Source organism: Sander vitreus, chromosome 8 (assembly GCF_031162955.1).
Source record: "Sander vitreus isolate 19-12246 chromosome 8, sanVit1, whole genome shotgun sequence".
NCBI lineage: Eukaryota > Metazoa > Chordata > Actinopteri > Perciformes > Percidae > Sander > Sander vitreus.
The window spans coordinates 33,691,266-33,710,443 of NC_135862.1; the positions used below are offsets into that span (position 1 = coordinate 33,691,266).

A 19,178-nucleotide genomic window follows, 5' to 3' on the forward strand; every position below is an offset into this window, starting at 1 on the left:
AACTACAATTCCCATCCAGCTAGAAGGCTCCTCCTGCGAGGACCTCGCCTGAAGGATTATACAGAATTAGGGGAATGTTTAAAATATTTTACCGACGTAATTACCCAGTATTCGCATTTAAATAGAACTGATGGATTTTATTTGAGCAAATGTTATCAAAGCGTGTTTATAGAATTTATACTTTTTAAATTTCAAACCGGCACCAGCCCAAAACCTCCTATCTAATTTTCCGACGAGTGTATCATGGCGGCGCAGATGGCGGTAAATTCGGGTATGTAATATATTTATTTCATTGAGTAGCTTAATTGTGTTAATTCCGAACAGTTACCAATAATTGGTATTTCAAAGATAAGCAAACACATATTTGCTTTTTAGCGCTAGTCTTGTCGCATGTCATGTTTTGAGCACATGGTGATATATCACTCAAATTCAGACTCGGGCTGCTAGGCTAACTTAGCCTAGCCTGCAAGTAAACGTTAGGTTAGCTAGCTAATGTTGGTTAAACAATTATTCGGTGCGGTGGGCAAACATGTTTACACCTAACATTATCAAATGTTTACCTGTTTAACTAATGCCATACGTGCAATGTGACTTCTCTGACGCAACTCCTGTCAAATGGGTCAGCAGGCGAGTTTACTTATCCGGAAACAAAACTTAAACTAAAGTGACTTGGAACAAGCAAAGACATATTTGCCGTCACTGCCTCAACGTTACTACTGGGTTTCTGCTATTGCGCCACGCAAAAAAATAAGACAAGACGTCTCGTCTAACAGTTAAGGTCCAGACTTAAACTGGCCTCTGGTTAACAATAACGTTACTCTTGTCAGTGTGAAATAAGTGAGTCGTTTACTGTTGACAGTGAGATTTGTAAAGACCTGGTTGATGTTCCTTAGTGACAGCTAGGCACCCTAGGGGTTTGATGCAATAATAAATAAATACCCAGTATAATTGAATAATTGGGCTTAATCTACAATAACACACGTACAAGGTAAACCATTTAGACTATATTGAAAACTAATATAAGTAATGTAATATTAAGGGAATTTCACTGGACCTATTTACTGTCATTCAGATGTTCATCTTTCAACAGTCTTTATAAGTCTGTATGGTGTTTATACATAAGCATCCTATCTGTACTAGTTATTACTTATTGTTGCCGTCTGGAAGAGGTTTACAATGTCAACAACATGAAACTGTCACTGCCCAACATCCTGTCCTGTCAGTCATCAGATATTAAAGATACTATTTATTGCATTTGCATAACAAATATTCACTTTAACATGAAAAACTTAAATTTTTTTATTGCCATAATAGAATTTGACTCCAAGTATGAGTGCAGGATTCATCAGTCATGACATGTAAACGCAAAGGGCGAGGTACCAATGACAAGTATGGTTATAGGAAACTAGCACAATAGGAGTGGGAAAAACTGTTCCGTGCATGTGTGATGATACAAGACCTTTGAAAACCCATTCACCTACCCAGGAGCCAGTCTGTGGGGGCCGCTGAAGGAGTTGTGGGAGACAGTGGATGGGGCTGTGTTGAGGAGACAGCCAGAGAGTGTCCACCTGCTGGACCTGCAGCTGAAGAAACACAAACCACACTTTCTCTCACTCTATAAGAACCCGGTGAGATGCTGTGCAAACACAAACACACCATTTGTTTAGTTTATTAGGATCCCCATTAGCTACAACAGGGCTACAGCTATTTTTCCTGGGGTCCGAATTTGTAATGACATGTCATTTCATATGTGAATGTTACAATAGTATTCTTCCCGTGTATCTTGCAACTTCCTTGGTGCAGACAGACTCATTTTGATATACAGTGTGTCTTGAGACTCTCATGTTAATAACATCTGGTCTTTTCTTCATTTGCAGCCAAAGAGTGCAGAGCAGAGAGAGAAGGTGCGTAAAGCCAGCACAGAAGGCATCGCCATCCAAGGTCAGCAGGGGTCCCGGCTCCTTCCAGAGCAGCTTCTCTCAGAGGCCTTCATCCTCAGCGATTTGTTTGATATTGGGGAGTTAGCAGCTTTGGAGCTCCTGTTAGCAGGTAAAGTGGACATAAAAAAAATACGTGACTTGTAAGTGTATAAAAGAAATTATGTAGTGAATTTGTTGAGCGTGTGTGATGTGGTATTTTGTATTATAGATACAGCACTCACAAAAGTTTACAATGGCTATTTTGTTTTAGGTTTGTCCTGATCAAATCCATGATTTGGAGACAAAGCCTTGCATGACTTTCAGTAGTAAAGACATTGATGTTTCACACAATGGATTCTTTGAATATGTTTATCTGTCTCCAGGTGAGCAACAGCAGCCCCATTTTCCAGGTCTGACACGAGGCCTAGTAGCTGTGCTGCTCTACTGGGATGGAAAGCTCTGTTTGGCGAACTCCCTGCGCACACTCATCCAGTCACGCCATGGCAAGACCTTCACGCTGGACCTGAGGTGATAATGCTATATACAAGTAGTACATTCAAGCAATGACAGGTGCTGTTACAGTCCACATGATGAGCACGTGATTGTCCTGTTGTTGTTTTTTTAATACCCTATTTTCTGTTTATTAACCTGTACTGTTGTTTGTTTTCTCATTCAGTGGAGAGCTGGTGGCTTTGACAACGCGTTTTACAGATGAACTTATGAACCAGGGTCTGACCAAACGCCTCCTAACCTTGGTGTCAGAGATAAATGTGACACGTGAGTTTGAACGACTGCAGAAGGAACGCGGCCTGGGCAACGAGAAGCACAGGAAAGAGGTGAGAGCAAATGTTTTGTGTTAATTTGAAACCGAGATGGTCATCTTTGCAATATATTCATTATCAATCATACTTGACTAGTGCAAAGCCAGTCAGTAGCTTTCTATTGTAACTTAAAAAGAAACAAGGCACGGAATACGGACATTACATACAACATTTAACTTCCTCTCTTGTCCCCAGGTCTCTGACCTCATTAAAGAAAGCCGACAGGCCCTGGCAGACAGCCTGTTTTCATGGACCTGCCAATCACCTTTGTCTAAAGATGACACCCTGGCTCTTATTGGCCACCTGGAAACCGTGACAGCTCAAGCTGATGGCTCATTGGACAGTGTGAACCTGGCTCTGGTCATGGCACTACTCTACTGCTTGGATGTCAGCTTTGTAGAACAGGGGACAGAAGATAGAGAAGGTGAGAACATGTTAAATGCATATAATGTGAATAATTTTAACTCTGATTAAGTCCACTAAAACGTACTACTTGTATTTTCACGGCACAATTGTTTTCCTATTGGTCGCCAGGCTGAGGTGAGTGGCCTTACCCGTTGTCCTTGCCTCAACGTCTGGCCAGCTCTCTCCGTTGTGGCCCTTTTAGAGGATGGATATCCGACCCGGGCCGGGTTCGGACAGATATTTAGAAATTATGTTTGGGTTTGGGTCGGGCTCGGTCACATCAGTGCGATAAGGCATTGAATATTTTAAATTTAAAAAAGCTTATTATGTAGGTAGTTTCACTTGATGCAAAGGTTCGTTTTTGTGATTAAAATAAATATTACCCTAACATCCGTCTTCCTGTGCGGAAATTTGTTTATGTAGCTGTGACAACGAAACACGTGCATATTAGGCTACACGTGGCAGCGCAGCGATGGAAGACGTTAAAAAGAAGTTGGCCTCAGGAGATTAACGTGCGCTTGTTGCCCCGTGTGCACTGATTGCGCTCATCTGTTGACATTTCTGAATGCCTTCCTACAGCTGCGTAATAAAAGCTTTCCACACAAACAAATGTACCCGTGTCATTAGTATGAGAAAAAATGAGATTTTAACTGTGTCGGGCTCGGGTCGTGCTCGGACAGAAATATCTTAATGCCTGTCGGGCTCGGGTCGGGTCCGGTTACTGCTCTGTCAGAAGCGGGCTGGGCTCGTACAGAAAAATGTGTCCCGATCCGCACTCTAGGTGGAAATTGCTGTTAGTTTCAGTGTTTTTCTTCTACAGCTAGTGACGGATTGTCTTTGTTCCTCTAGATCTGATCCAGGCACTGCCAATGCTGACTGAGAGGCAGTATGTGTCTGCAGTGCACAGCCGTCTGATGGATGGCCAGCCGTGGAAGCTTCCAGGTCTGCAGGCTGTGTGTCGACTGGCCTGGGCTCTGTCTCTGAGGGTCCTTTCTCAGCTACCGCAGGGATGTGGTAAGGCCCTTTTTCTTGAACATGCATCAAATATGCCTTATAGCTGTTTGAAGAAAACCTTTTGATGGAATATGAGGTCTCAAAGATAGTCATTTAAATGTAGTATTGTGTGTGTGTGCGTGTGCGTGTGTGTGTGTGCGCGCGCGTGCGTAGCCCTGGTTGAGTTCACCGAGGCAGACGAGGCACTGGCTGACCAGGCTCTACTGGGAGATGTCTTCCTGTTTATGAAGGAGGGCATCCTGGGATGTGAGAGTTTTGCCCAGGAAGAGTTTTACATCCGCCGCCTCCATTCACTCATCACAGACTTCCTGGCCCTCATGCCAATGAAGGTGAGAGATGCCACAGGTGTCCACTACCAATGTTTATACTTAAGTAAGAGGTTAACTTGTGTGGATGTCATGTTGTAGTGTCAGCTTGTCACTGATTAGTTATCAGGTTGTAGTTTTGTTATCTTGCGTACTGGTTAATCATGTAATTAACATCTTTCTGCATTTTTTTTTACTGTAGGTGAAACAGCTTCGTAACCGCGCTGATGAGGATGCCCGTCTGGTGCACATGTCCCTACAGATGGACAGCGAGCTTCCATCATCGTTACGCAAGGACTTAGTCCACCTCATGATCCTCGTCAGTGTTTTTTTTACAAACACATGCACACAGACACACATCAGCTAACATTACCTTTTACATTTCAAAGTTCTAACTGATAATGTTATACAAAATTATACTGATTGCAGTAGTAAAATAAGCTTCAATTTCTAGATGAGCAACATTAAAAGCAAAATTGTGTAGGGGAAAATGCTGCAGTGGCATGACAGTTATAATAGTGTTGGTTACTGCTTTGTCTTTTCAGATCGGGGAGTTTTACAGTAAAGACTCATTTGGGCTGGAGTTGGGTCTGGAGTTCTGGTGTCCCACAGAGTCTCTCCAACACACCTCCCTGCAGGGATCCTACCTGGGAATGGCACTGCAAAGGCCTCCACATAAACAGGTAAGAGCTGCATTTTGTGGAAACTGGTTGCACAAAAATTCAGTTTCTCCTCACACCAAGAATTGTAGTAGGTGAGAGAGTAGTAATGAAAGGTAATACAATATGTTGAATTTGGATCACTTGTGTTTTGGCTGTCATGAGAGAAGCTGGTTTTGCAAACCATGTATTTCTTTCTGTTGAAAGTTTTTTTCATCTTTTCGTGTGCTTGTTGCAGGTGGTTTTGTCCAAGTTTGTACGTCAGATGGGAGACCTCCTGCCCGCCACCCTCTACATCCCCTATCTTCGAATGCTAAAAGGGCTTGCCAATGGTCCTCAGTGTGCCCACTACTCCTTCAGTCTGCTTAAAACCAATGGAGCCACACACAGTAAGAGCTGATTGTTGGTATAACGTGAAAGACAAATTATTGTCTGGGATTAAGAATAAATTTGGCCTCTTGGCAAGTAGAAATTCATTGGATTTTGTGGTAATCTGGATTGGGAATTTCTGCCATGACTATTTTTGTATTATGTGGCTGTTCAGTAGTAAATATGAAAAAAATATATAAAGACTTTCGAATCCTAATTAATTTAGCTTCAAATTTAGTTGATATGAGCAGCAGACTCTAAAAGCCTATTGCTTTAGTTTAATACATATCCAAATGAATACCAATTCATTTTATGTATGCAGGTGACAACATTCAGGGAGTTTCAGGCAGCCCGGTGTCTTGGGAACATTTTTTTCACTCCCTTATGCTCTACCATGAGAACCTGCGACGGGACTTTCCAAATCCAGATGCAGCACACTACCGCCACCCGCCACTAAGGGGCATCACCCAAAGAGAGCTGGACGGACTCACCTCATTTTTGCAGCTGCTCACAACCATCATTACATGGGTATGGAACAACATTCCCTAGAAGGATGGGCATATTTGGTTATGTGCTCATATTACGTAGCGTATAATCAACATTAAGGCCTGGATTAATGTGTGATTGTGTTATTTTGAATTCCTTATATACTCTCCTTGTGTCTTTGAAAACTCTTACATTCAGGTTGCTGAGATTGTTCCTATCTAACTGTATTGATGTGTGTGTGTGTGTGTGTGTGTGTGTGTGATGTTTTTTTTCTCTCCCTAGAGTGAAAATGCTCGACTGGCATTGTGTGAGCATCCCCAGTGGACCCCAGTTGTAGTGATGTTAGGGTTGCTACAGTGCAGCATTCCTCCCATCCTAAAGGCTGAGCTCCTGCACTGCCTGGCAGCCTTTGGGAAGTCACCAGAGATCGCTGCTTCACTCTGGCAGTCACTGGAATATACGCAGGTTGGCCTTTATAAATTAGTAGAACAATTTTAGTTGATGATTTTATAAGAAGGAGGAGAGTGCCATTTGTCATATAAAGTATTAACATAAACAAAAAAATTTCATTTGATATCTACATAATGTTCAGGATCGAATCTGTGAAGTGTTCTTATTTTGCCATTAATACACTAACAAAAAACTTCAAACTTTAAATTTAGTGTCAGTCCCATTATCTGAGTGGCTGTCAAGATTTCTTTTCAGACTGTAGGTGTATTCTCTTATCTTTCTCTAAAAGACTTTATTTTTGAAGTGTTATGAAATAGTTTTGCAGTTTGCTGTGTTGTCAGATATTTTTATATCAGTTTTTAAGTTTTCTAACTCCATGTTCTTTTACCACAGATCCTTCAGACAGTGCGAGCCCCGGGACAGAGGCAGGCAGCTGGAATTGAGGTCAGTCTTTTGTGGTTCGTGATTGTGATGCTCACTACCCAACCCAATTTGAGGGAAAGTTTTGAATGATTCTGTCTCTCTCAACTTCAAGATAGGTAATTTAATATGGTTCATTAGTTGGTACAGACAGCAATTAGACCACCGAGGGCTGCCAGGATCATTTTTAATTTGCATTAAGGTAACTTTTGTTGATGCCCAAAGGAAATATGTTTTAAGACCAAACGTGTTGTGATGCATAATAATGCAGACAAAAAGTGAGAGCGTTCACATCTTTAAATGCTGTTGTTGTTGTTGTTGTTGTTAAAGTAGCACTTGAGATTAAATTGCTATTCAGCTAGAGACTAAAATTGACTTTAATCTCTCATCAGTTTGAAAACCTTCCTGTTCAAAAGTTATGTAACCTGTAAGAAGTTGTATATGAATTTTCCACGGCATAAATACAATTCTATCTTTATTCTGTCTTTATTTATCAGGATTAATCAAGTTCCTATCTTATCTTGGATGGACATTTAGGTGGCAAACTTTGTCGATATATTGTTTTTTTCTGGCTCTCAGGTGGAGCTGAGTGAGATTGAGTCAAGCTGCGAGGAGTATCCCCTGACCCGAGGCTTCTGTCATCTGATCAGCACACTGGTCGAGAGCAGCCTGCCCGTTAATTTAGGGGCGGGGCTACGTGTACCAGGCTTTCAGCCTTACCTGAACTTCTTGCGTGACTCGGTGTTCCTCCCCTTCCCCACCAGAGCATATCGCCGTCCAGCTGAGAAGGTAAAATGCTGTGTAGTGCTCTCCCGGTGTCCTATAAGGTGAAGACATGTAGCTGCGGCATACATGTATGCTCTTTGAACTACACATACAGTACATCTGTTCATTTGCTTTCCCTTTTTTTCCATTTTTGCCATCTCTCAGTGGGAGGTTGCTGATGCTGTCCTGGAGGTGTTCCACAAGCTGCTGCGGGACTACGAGCCCCAGCCGTCCGACTTTGTCCAGGAGATGGTGGAGCTGCAGGGGGAGCAGGTCACAGCCCACAAGCCCCCAGGCCACAGCATCATGTTCCACCTGCTTAACGACTCGCCAATGCTGGCGCTCTGCCTCAGCCTGCTGGAGGAGGGTGTACGCCAGCTGGACACCTATGCACCCTTCCCTGGTGAGAGAACATATGCAGCTGCTGTCAGAGAAAGAGAGATCGCGCTTGTGTGTATGTTTGTTCTGACGACATGCTCCGTTACTCTTCCCCTGCAGGTAAGAAGCTCTTGGAGTCGGCGGTGCTGCACTGCTTGTGCCTGCTGGACTTAGCTCTGCAGAAGGAGGTGGTGTTCATGGACCTCCTCAGGGAGAGCCAGGCCTCCATGCTGGTTTCCCCCTTGGAGCAGCTTCTGCAGGGGGTCAGTCCTCAAACTCGAAGGGCAGATCACATTGTCAATATTGCCAGGTAAGGGCATCTAGGTTTTAAAGAGCCCCTATTATGCTCCTTTTCAGCGTCATATCATGGTCTCCTAGAATCGTTTTACATGCTTTGATGTGGGCAGCACATTTGAAAAACTGGGCTGGCTTTCTCAATCAGTGACATTAATTGAGAAATTTCAGTTGAGAGAGAGCTCCATTTGGAATGAAATTAGTTTTTTTTTACTATATACATCTATTGCATACACAAAAACTATATAACTATATACACTAAACTATATACACTAAAAGACGAGAAAAAGCAAAATAGCACAATAATACCCAAACTGTGGTATTGACCCCATGGTTATGTTTTTTTGTTGATTTTGTTCTCGAATAAAATGTGTATCTCTTCATGCTTTACTAATTAGTAGAGTTGACATGTTATTAAACCTCTTCAGAAGTCATAGTAGGTTATATTTAACTACTCTTTAAAAGGCTAATGTGTTCAGAATGAGTAGAACTTAATGGTGACCTATGTTGGTCCCTTGCAGGTATCTGTACCACAGCAGCTCTAACCCAGAGGCTGCCTTCCAGAGTGCCAAGATCCTGCGTCGTATCGCCAACTACCCCAACATTCAGACTAGGCTGGTGGGAGATTTTACACACGACAAGGTATATGTCAAAGTCTCAACTCTTAACAAATTAAAAATACCTTTCCTCCAAAGCTTCAGGATATTTCACAAAATGTTAAGCAGTAAGCAAAAGAAAATGGATACAAGAAAACCAAAATATTGTACAGTAGTCTAATATAGTCTCATTTACGTATTTCAATTAGATAGAATAAATCCCGGATGCAATTCTACTTTTTATATATACCCTTCGATGTAGATTACACGATCCCAAAATGTATTAAGTCAAACAATGCAATTTGTTCTTGTTTCTATTATATTTATTGGTCAGGGTGTGTTTTTTACTCGATTCACTGAGGTGCGTCTGTGCCAGTGATCTTCACTGCGGTCATGTGGGAATCTTTTGTTGTGTTTGAAATTGAGAATTATTTTTGTCTCTGTCCATCAGTCTGTGAGTGACAAGCTTATGGCAGGCTTTGTGGAGTGTCTGGACAGTGAAGAGGCCGAGGAGGGAACAGAAAATGGAGATGGTGAGAGAGACGTTGTGTTGTCTGTGACATTTTTCATCAGTCTAAAAACTGTACCATCTTCTGCATTTGGTTTAAATCCTGCTGTTTTCGTATTGTGAAATCTACCTACTTCATAACCCCCAAACTTCCAGACTCTCACCCACAAAAGAATGTTGCAAGAATCCGGCATGAAACCCAGATCCATATGCTGAACCTGCTCATCACCTCCTTGGAGCTGAAGACGCCAAATCTAGCCCTGTACCTTTTGGGCTATGAAGTAAAGAAGCCTGTGTCCTCCACCAACCTCCAGGACCCAGGTCAGACCACAGCTTTAGCTGTTGGCATGTTCATTTTGGTGGCTGTTGTGATTTTAGCAATGTTTGTGGGCTTCTGGTTTGGATTTAAAGGGATCAGATGACCTGAGTATTACCTTTCAGTTGACGGTGCATTTGTGCATTACAGGTGTGTTGGGATGTCCACGGAGCTGCCTGCATGCCATACTGAGTCTGCTGCAGAGAGGCACTGAGAAGAGATCAGGACCGGTACTCACACAGCAGGCCCCACACCTGGCTGAGCTCTGCTACCAGGTACTCTTCATCCTCTACTCAAACTGCACCTTCATTTTTGCCTTTTATGCCCAGCAGGTTGAACGCATATATGGAGTTTGTGTGTGGGCTGATTGTTTGATTAATCAATTTTTTCTTTTCTTGTTTGCGTGTCTCTGTTATTGTCTCCCTCTCTCAGGTGATCTACCAGCTGTGTGCCTGCCCAGATACATCAGGACCCACCATGCGCTATTTGAGGACCAGCCAGGACTTCCTGTTCTCTCACCTGCAACACCTACCCTTCATCCTGCCTAGTGAGTTCAGGATCCTGGGCCAATCTCCTTGGTCCTAAAATATATATTCAGCAATAGGGACGTGATGAATGGAAAAACATGAAGCAAAGAAGCAGGAAATTCATAACATTTAATAGAAATTAGTGGTTGTTTGTATTCCTTCTGGATGAAAATAATGGATGTAAAAATTGTGTCGCAGAGATATACTTGTAAAAAACAAAGCCAGGAAATGGAAGCAATGATACAATATGAATGTGGGTGTGTTAAAGAGAACACATTAAAAGTCTTTTCTTTTCATTGCTTTGATTCTACTTTGTGCTGTCTTCAGGTAACCAGATAGCTGCCCTCTCCCAGATGTCTTGGCTCATGAAAACAGCTGCCATTGAGCTGAGGGTGACCTCACTGAACCGCCAGCGTTCACATACACAACGCCTTGTCAGCCTCCTGTTGGACGACCAGCCACACACTCAACATACAGGTATATCCGTTGTCAAGTGTTTTCACAGGACACATTCAATTTATACACACTTTTTGGCCTTGTTTTTTTTAATGTTTTTGTATTTATTGGTTTGAAAGATAATTTCAATTGGCCAAAGTCTGGCGATACTATGATAAATATACAATAAATAATAAAGTGATGATCACACACATGCACATTCAAACTCCCAGTCACCATGACCCCTCAACAAAGCTCATTAATGAACCTAAGAACCTCATAACTTTTCTTTTTTAGCTGATGGGGAATCGGGAATGGAGGAAGAAACCAGATCAGTCAGCGGGTTCCTGCATTTCGACACAGTTTCTAAAGGTTTGTACCACCTGTGTACAAGGCTTACCACGGTAGTCAGTGTTTCCGGTGTTACACAATGGTCGGGTACACACCGATTACATTTATTTCCCATTGCTGTTTTGTTTATTTATAGAAATAAAACCCATGTAGTTAATGTTCGCGTATCAGAGCTCACGTTCATCAAATAAAAAAACTTATCAAGCGTTATCAATACTCGGACGACGGTGTCTGCTCTGCACAGCAGCAGCAGAGTCGCAGCACAGAGTAGTAATATTTTGGATGTAAACCCAATGCCAAACGAGAATCTGATAATGTTAATGACGTAATCTGTAAACTCCGGCGGCCACCTTGCAGCTAGAACGCGGTGCAGATGATTGACCAGAGAGGCCCGAGATCAAAGTAAGCACTCTTCAGATATTGAGCGTCATCGATGAATATCTTTTACTGTTAAATGTCCGGTGTTGTCATAAGTTCATTAACCGGTGGGGAAACTTCCTCACCGTGGCATCCCTACTGAAGACACATTTAAATCAAATATCGATGGCTAAATGCAGTCAACGTTTAATGACCAGTCCCTCCAGGATTTCGCGGCCTTTTTTGGAGATTGTTGCGTCCCAAAATACCTGATTTCGTGGGAGCTTTTGTAAAAAATTGCGATAAAAGAGAGAGAGACAGTGAAAGTTGCAAAAAAGTTGTGGTGATGTATAGTTCTTTCAAAATAAAAAGGAAACTTGTTTTGGGGAGAATAAAATTTCTCTGGGCTGAGATTTCCTAGTAACCTTACCAAAAAGGCTCAGGATGCTGCAAATGTTGGTATAATATGAAAATGGCTGGTGGATTTAAGACAAAAAATAATAATTTATTGAATGAATCAAATTTGAACATATCTGTCAGTGGCTTGTTGATCTTTACATTGTTAGTTATTTTCCTATCCTGGCCTGGGCTGGGACACACATTCATACGGTTTGATAATACTGACTTTAACTTATCATTGCACTTACAATAACGAGCGTTTCTGTCCTCAATTTACACCGTGTGTGTGTCTGTGTTTGTGTGTGTGCAAGCGTCCGTCGCGGGGGGTACGGAGCGGGGGGTACGGAGCAGTAGCCCCACCCGCTGCAGAAAGCCGACAGCCAGGATGGAAACGGCAGCAACTTCAGCGACTTTTAAATCGTTAAAGTCTACGTTGATGTCTAAAATGTATCGGACGGTCTGACATGTTTTGCACGGTCTTTCGCTGTACGTTTTGTTGGCAATGAGTCACACACACACGTCTCTTCTTCATATCAAAAACAAGGAAATGATCAACCCGTTCTCACTCCCGATTGGTCATTGGCTCTCAGAGTGCACGTGGGACTGCTGTGATTGGTTGAAGTCGCGGGAAACTTCAGGTTATTGGTGAAATGTGCGGAAAAGTTGCGGTGATTGGTCAAAATTGCGAGTCGCACCAAATTCGCGGTGATTGGTTGAATTGGCGCCATCGCAAAATCCTGGAGGGACTGAATGACTCTTCACACACTTGAATATTTTGAGTAATCAATTCAAGCTGTCATTTAAGGCTCTTGTTCTTTTAAAATGATACCAGATTGGTTCTGACTTTTAATCTCATCTTGTCCTTGTTTGATGCAATCAGTGCGCAGGAAGTTGCTGAGTGTGCTGGACGCCATCGATTTCAGTCAGGATATGCCTGAGCTGCTGCAGCTAGACTTCTTTGAGCGTGCTCAGATAGAGCAGGTGATCTCCAACTGTGAGCATGTCAATGAGCAAGGACACACTGTGTGCAACGTTAAGGTGGGTTTCCAGGATCACCACTTACTCATCTCTGTGTTGTTTAAACTATTTGTTTGTGTTTACATGACATTACATTATGTGTTTGATCTTCCACTGATTTATTTTTTATTTTTTACAGTTGCTGCATAGAGTGCTGGTCGCTGAGGTGAATGCACTGCAGGGAATGGCAGCCATTGGACAGAGGCCCCTGTTAATGGAGGTGAGTGTACTAAAACTAATGGGACTTAATGTTTGTGTAATTTACCAACATGTTGTAAATGACTTCCAAAGCTGTGATTAAAAACACTCTGTTTTGAGTCTTTGAGAGATGAAAGCTGGAGCTAAAAATGTTTGTCTACATTCACCTTTGTCCCTGGGTGTGTTCTTCCAGGAGGTGAACTCCATCCTGCAGCAGGTGGTGGAACGCAACCGCGTCCGTAGGAGTTTGAGTGCAAAGCGACATGCGCTGCGGTCCTGGAGGAGCCTGGTGGAGACGCTGCTGACCACCTGCCCTGCTGATCTCATACCTGCTGATGACAGGCAGCTCATCATCAGAGACCTGCTGCTCGACCTGCACGATAAGGTCAGTGAGGATGATTGCCACATGGAAGGTGAAATAAGTGTAGCAATGATATCAATGCATTGAAGGGGCATTTTAACTGTATTTTGGGTGCAGTCATTTATGAAAAGGTTTGGTTAGGTACAATATTAATGCTAATGCGTTTTAGTACTGCTCATCTTTACATGTGTATTGAATCAGTCGAAGTAGAGAAAAACGTGAAACATTGCTAATGAGTTCCTGTAAGAGCTGACAAAACCATTACCTCAAATCTCCAGGTTGTTCTAAAAACTGATTGTAAATGTCAATGTGCCTTGCCCAGGTGTTATCTGAGGATGCAGCAGGAGAACTGATGCCCATTGTTGCTGGGGCAGTCTTCACTCTGACAGCCCACCTCAGCCAATCAGTCCTGTCTGAGCAGCAGCAGGGGGCGGGATTAGAAGTGTCCTCTGGCTTTGCCTCCATCGCCAACTCCGCCCTACACCTGATTCTCCGCAAGCTGCTGGACTTCATCCTTTGCACTGGTAAGTGATGACATAAACCTACAATATCTTACATGGGATATGTTGCTAAGATAAACCTTGGTCAGGTTACGCATTTAAAATGTTGTCTTTTACACTTTAAGGGGGTGGATACCAGCGTCTGCGTGCTCACTTGTATGGCTCCCTGCTGTACTACCTTCAGATTGCCCAGAAACCTGAAGAACCAGACACTCTGCAGACAGGTACAACACAGACACATTAATACAGACTTTATAGAAAACATGTATTTATTTCAAGTGTGATATGGAAATCTAGTGTTATTAAGTCAAGGGGGCAATGTACACATGTTGTCTGGTCATCTGAGAAAATCTCCCTCTCCATCCCTCCAGCAGGGAAGGCAATGTGGGAACGTCTCACAGCCCCCGAAGATGGTTTCTCCAAACTGCAGAGAGAGAATCTCGCTATCATTGAGAGCTATGGCAGAGCTCTTATGGAGGTGGTGTGTCGGGACGCCTGTGATGGCCATGAAATCAGCAGGGTAAGAGCCAAACCATGCCGTTCATACAATAATATGACTTATATACTTACTCTGCCATTTTCAGCCTCATACTGACATGATGTTAACATTGTGTCGTCAGGTTTAAAAAACATTGTAAAATAAAGGTATTGAAAATAAACCTGCATATGGCATTGCAAAGCTCAAAGTTTAAATAGCTGAGACAAATCTCTTTGTTTGTTGACTACTAACCAGTGCTTGTTTTATCTTGTCTCCTCTTCCCGTCTGTCAGATGTTGGCTCTAGCGGTGCTGGACCGGATCTTGTCCATAGACCGTCAGAATCAGTGGCTGGTTTACTTATGCAACAGTGGCTACCTGCGGTCGCTAGTGGAGAGCCTGAGACAGGATGATGCTGCCCTGCAGAGCCTGCTCACACCTCAGCCACCCCTCCTCAAACCACTCTACATCTATGAGAGCAAGATGGTGAGGAGATGTGCACTTATACAGACACAGTATGTTTTGCATTGTAAATTGGACCTGTATCCTTTGTCTAAAGCATCTGTACGTAGAGGATTATGAAGGCACAAACTCTGCTCTTTGTTTTTTTTAGGCCCTGCTGACTCGTGTGGCTAAGACAGGTCAGGGAGCTGTGGAGCTGCTGCGCTGTGGTCTTGTGGCACAGCTGATAGAGTGCCAGGTGTTTGACATGGTACCTGACAGCGATGCACACAGGTAGGGATGTGGAAAAAGGGGGTGGAGTAACTTCCAAGTGTGTTTTATATTTCATATTTTATATATTATATATATACACACACAGTTTTTTCCAGTGCATTTAACTGACTTGAGCTTCTCTCTCTCGGTCAAATGACCCCCTTATCTTAAGGTGTCTGTTAATAGTATTACCTAAGTCTGTGTCTGTTCCCTTGTGGTCTACAGGGTGATGCGGGACCCATCCGGCTTCATCCCCAGCCCTATGGACCGCTACAGGCAGATTCTCTTACCGACCCTAAGGCTCTTTCAGGTGATCCTGACCTCTACCACCATGAACCACCAGCAGGGCGCGGCACAGGTAAGCACGCAATTATAGAGATCACAACAATGACAACTTGTAACCTTTTTATACCTTGAAAATCCCCAAAAGTCAGATTCTTAAATGTTGTTTTGTGTCTGGACTGACTCTGTAGTCCTAGATGGGATTAATACTCATTTAAAAATGAGTGTGTCTCAGACAACTTTTTGTTTTTGTACTGTATCTGAGTGCCATACAAAGATTTATAAACATTGCACTTACATCCTAACTCTCTCTCTCTCTCTCTCTGTGTGTGTGTGTGTGTGTGTGTGTGTGTGTGTGTGTGTGTGTAGGTTCTCCAGTGGCTGATAGTGCATGCCGACACCATTCAGTCTCTGTTGCGCTGTCAGGAGCTCAGTATGGGAGCATTGCAGGAGCTCTCTTTGCTCACTGGCATCATCAGTAAGACGGCTCTGCCAGGTACATTAATAAGTCATTCTTCTCTTCTAATGCACTTTGCTTTCTATTATATTTTCCCGTTTTCATTGTACAAACCTTATATACACATATCAGACTGCATGAATGGTGTTCATGTACTGCTTGGTCTCTCAGGGGCCCTTGAGACGGGTGGGGAGGTCAACAGTGCGGCTATAATGGAGTTCCAGGGTCACATCAACAGATTCCAGGTTAGACAGCTGCCATTGTTTTTATATGGTATAGTATATATGTGTTTTGCTGTATCCCTGACAATGCATATCCATCTCAATGTGTAAATTGTACAGTTAGTAATACATCTCTTCTTTTTTAGCGTCTCTGTCTGTCCTTGCTTGGCCGTCTGGCAGGGAGCGAGCAGGAGAGGTTGCTAAAACAGGCTGAGGTTGCTGCACCTGGAGACTCAGCAGAAAGACGAGAGGAGATGGAGGTGGCTATGCAACAGGTCTGACAACAAGCATTCTCTAAATGAAGTAGTAAGAGATTCATGGTGAAGGGTGGTGGTGCCTGTGACTACATGGTATTTTGCAATTTCTTCAGCAGTGTGATGAGTGTGTCTCCTTGAAATGTCAGAAGTGACTTCCTAGTTAGAAGTTACCCAGTTTACATTTGACATATTCCAACAGTATAATTGACAGTAGGGGTGTACGATTCAGAAAATGTCACGATTCGATACCGATTTTTAGGCTCAAGATTCGATTCAGAATCAAATTTCCATTCAAAAACGATTCTCGATTTTAAAAAAAACAAACAAAAACGATTCAGTTAATTATACGATTCAGAGTTGGTAGAGCGGGCGCCCATATAGATATACAGTATATAGAGGTTTACTCCTTGACGCAGCGGGCCCAGATTTGACTCCGACCTGCGGCCCTTTGCTGCATGTCATTCCCCCCCTCTCTCCCCCCTTTCATGTCTTTTGCTATCCTGGACTCCTATCCAAATAAAGGCTGAAAATGCCCAAAAACATAATCTTAAAAAATATTCCAGATTTACAGTATGTAAATGTAGTTTTTTTTCCCATATGATTGCAGTAGACATACAATTAAAAAAAAATATGAATCTCTTTTTTTGGAGTTCTATGAATCGATTTTGAATTGGTAGAGCTTGAATCGCGATACGAATGTGAATCAAATGTTTTTGCACACCCCTAACTGACAGTGGGCATAAAGGAATGAAAAATGGCACTGAAACAATGCAAATGGAGTCTTGTTTCTGCATAGTCATGCTTATTCATCAGTGTTCTGGATTGTCAGTGACCTGAGAGGTGCTGTCCTTTGTACCCAGGTGCGTGCTAACATCATGGAGTACTGCCAAACGCTGCTGCTGCAGAGCTCAGCCCAGGCCCAGTTCAGCATCTGCCTCTTCAGCCCATCAGGCAGCGAGCCAGCTGGCAGGGACGGAGGACGCACAGGTCAGTGATATTCTGCCCATACTTAAGACGAGGAAAGGGGATGACTCATGTCACTGTATACTGTAAACAAGGCATACTATTGTATTTTTTGTTTCCCATTGAAATGTCCTTTTCAGTGTCTAATAGCTGATAGATCAATCTAGAAATCTAGAATCTCTTGAGGCCATTTTAGCTTTTGCCACAAATTAGCTTTTTACTTTCAGCAGCACTTATCCACTTCTACAAGTATGAGACTGAACCGCGGCTCTTATTTTTTAAGATCTGTCATCCACTCTGCCATCAATGGCTTACTCCCGGGCCCCTAGCCTGGGTCTGGCCCTGTACCTGCTGAAGAACAGCGCTGCAGATTTCTTCCGCTTCCACCAGAGTCACAGACAAAGCTTGGGCAAGCTGCAGAGCCTGGATCAGCTGCCTCCTGAGGAGCTCAAGGAGGTAATGATGGACCAATACACAGATTCACTCTCTCACACTCACCACACTGCTGTACAAAAAAAACAGGTGTAAATAAAAAGTAACAATTCTTTATTTGATACCATTTTTTTGGCTCCAACATGCATTGTCTTCAGTTCTAACCACAGACATCTTCTCTGTAGTTGTGCCAAGGCCTGGTGTCAGGCCCAGGAGGGGTGGAGAAAATCTCATCAGTCCAGAGGAGCTTGCTGGCCAAGAGACGACTGGTCCAGCTTATCAACAACCGAGCCAAGCTGTTGGCCCTGTGCTCCTGTATCCTTTGGTCCCTTACAGGCACGGATGTATTGATAGGACTACAGCATTAGACTAATGGACATTTTCCAATAAAAATCAACTCGCATTTAGCCCATTATTGTACATTTGTCTTGGGAGTTCTCTTCCGTAAGTTGGAATAAAACCACGTAGAATTGCTGTGAAATGCCTTGACCTGCCTCTTCCTCAGATGTTATCGAGACATGTTTGTTTGTGTTGTGGCGCCACCTGGAGTACTACCTGTTGCATTGTACTCCCACCGACCCCAAGGACTCCCTGATGCCTGGAGCCAGTTTGTATAGATCGCGCCTCACAGACGGTGAGATATGTACTTTTAAAGCAGACCTGACATAACTTGCAGATACATAACGTTAGTAAAAATCCACTGGTTTTAGCTTGATTGCAATCATTTAATTTAAATATTGATGTTCTTCAGACTCGTTTGGCGGGTTGCAGGCAAGTGGAGGGCGTTGCCTCGGTCTATCCCGAGTCAGCCAGCAAGACCTAGACCTGGTAAGAAATGGCACACGTGGGCATGAGTGTAATGTCAGTTACACTCTGAATGCTGCTCTGACAAACCTCAATCTTGTGCGTCTGTTTATATTACTACCTACATTAGTCCTGATCCCTTCTGTTTGTGTGACTGCAGCTGAAGAGTGACATGGCTGCAGGTTTCGGAGAGGCTCTGCAGAGGAAGCTGCTGGAGGTGGAGGGTTTGTACAGCCAGGTCCGCTCCCGCTACACCTTCATCCAGGCCCTGGTTCGCAGGATCCGTGGCCTGCTCCGACAGCCCAAAAGCTGAGACACGCACACAAATACAAAGACTGTCCAAGACCCAAAATCTCAGTTTGATATTGACTCAAACCCTCTGCCAAGCGACAGTAGAAAAACTACCAAGGATTCAACTTTCTAATCTGTTGCAGCTCCTCTCATGACTATTGTGTGATGTCAACACCATCGTGGTGGTGCATTCTGAGTGACCCAATACTAATTATGTTTGAGTAGCGCTGTGCAAGGAGCGTTTCTCAAAGAAGTGAGAAAAAGTATGAAAAGTATGCTTATGAAATTTGTACTCGTTAAAGAGAATTTGATATTCATTCTTGGGTCAGATTTCTCTTTTTTTCTTTTATGAAAATAAAAGTTTTCTAAATCTGTTAAATACTCGTGTTATGTGTGTGTGTGTGTGTGTGTGTGTGTGTGTGTGTGTGTGT

The 19,178-nt window shown here is 43.1% G+C and overlaps 1 protein-coding gene across 2 annotated transcripts; it reads left to right on the plus strand.

The window, feature by feature from the left end:
- The first annotated feature begins 167 nt into the window (after positions 1-167).
- nup205 (nucleoporin 205) lies at positions 168-19,126 on the plus strand. Of its 2 annotated transcripts, none has more exons than XM_078257897.1 (42): positions 168-271; positions 1,486-1,628; positions 1,878-2,049; positions 2,303-2,447; positions 2,596-2,755; positions 2,936-3,164; positions 3,995-4,159; positions 4,313-4,488; positions 4,667-4,783; positions 5,010-5,147; positions 5,362-5,512; positions 5,815-6,020; positions 6,261-6,443; positions 6,822-6,872; positions 7,428-7,637; positions 7,779-8,016; positions 8,112-8,301; positions 8,807-8,927; positions 9,333-9,414; positions 9,546-9,710; positions 9,856-9,980; positions 10,138-10,252; positions 10,560-10,709; positions 10,965-11,039; positions 12,655-12,812; positions 12,931-13,011; positions 13,183-13,374; positions 13,673-13,874; positions 13,976-14,074; positions 14,222-14,370; positions 14,621-14,812; positions 14,940-15,061; positions 15,266-15,398; positions 15,692-15,818; positions 15,951-16,024; positions 16,147-16,275; positions 17,118-17,244; positions 17,504-17,676; positions 17,838-17,967; positions 18,158-18,286; positions 18,404-18,480; positions 18,617-19,126. In XM_078257897.1, exons 1-42 carry the CDS (start codon positions 244-246, stop codon positions 18,767-18,769), a joined length of 5,982 nt encoding a protein of 1,993 aa, XP_078114023.1. In that variant the 5' UTR covers positions 168-243; the 3' UTR covers positions 18,770-19,126. The 2 variants fall into 2 exon arrangements, with proteins under 2 accessions (XP_078114023.1, XP_078114024.1); XM_078257898.1 differs by having other exon boundaries at positions 14,225-14,370.
- The last annotated feature ends 52 nt before the right edge of the window (positions 19,127-19,178 follow it).

Bases quoted from the DNA above. Each gene is read 5' to 3' on its own strand.
- nup205 (XM_078257897.1), top strand. From the start codon at position 244: ATGGCGGCGCAGATGGCGGTAAATTCGG. The intron at 2,448-2,595 runs GTGATAATGCTA...TTTCTCATTCAG, and splicing joins ACCTTCACGCTGGACCTGAG to TGGAGAGCTGGTGGCTTTGA. The intron at 6,444-6,821 runs GTTGGCCTTTAT...CTTTTACCACAG, and splicing joins AGTCACTGGAATATACGCAG to ATCCTTCAGACAGTGCGAGC.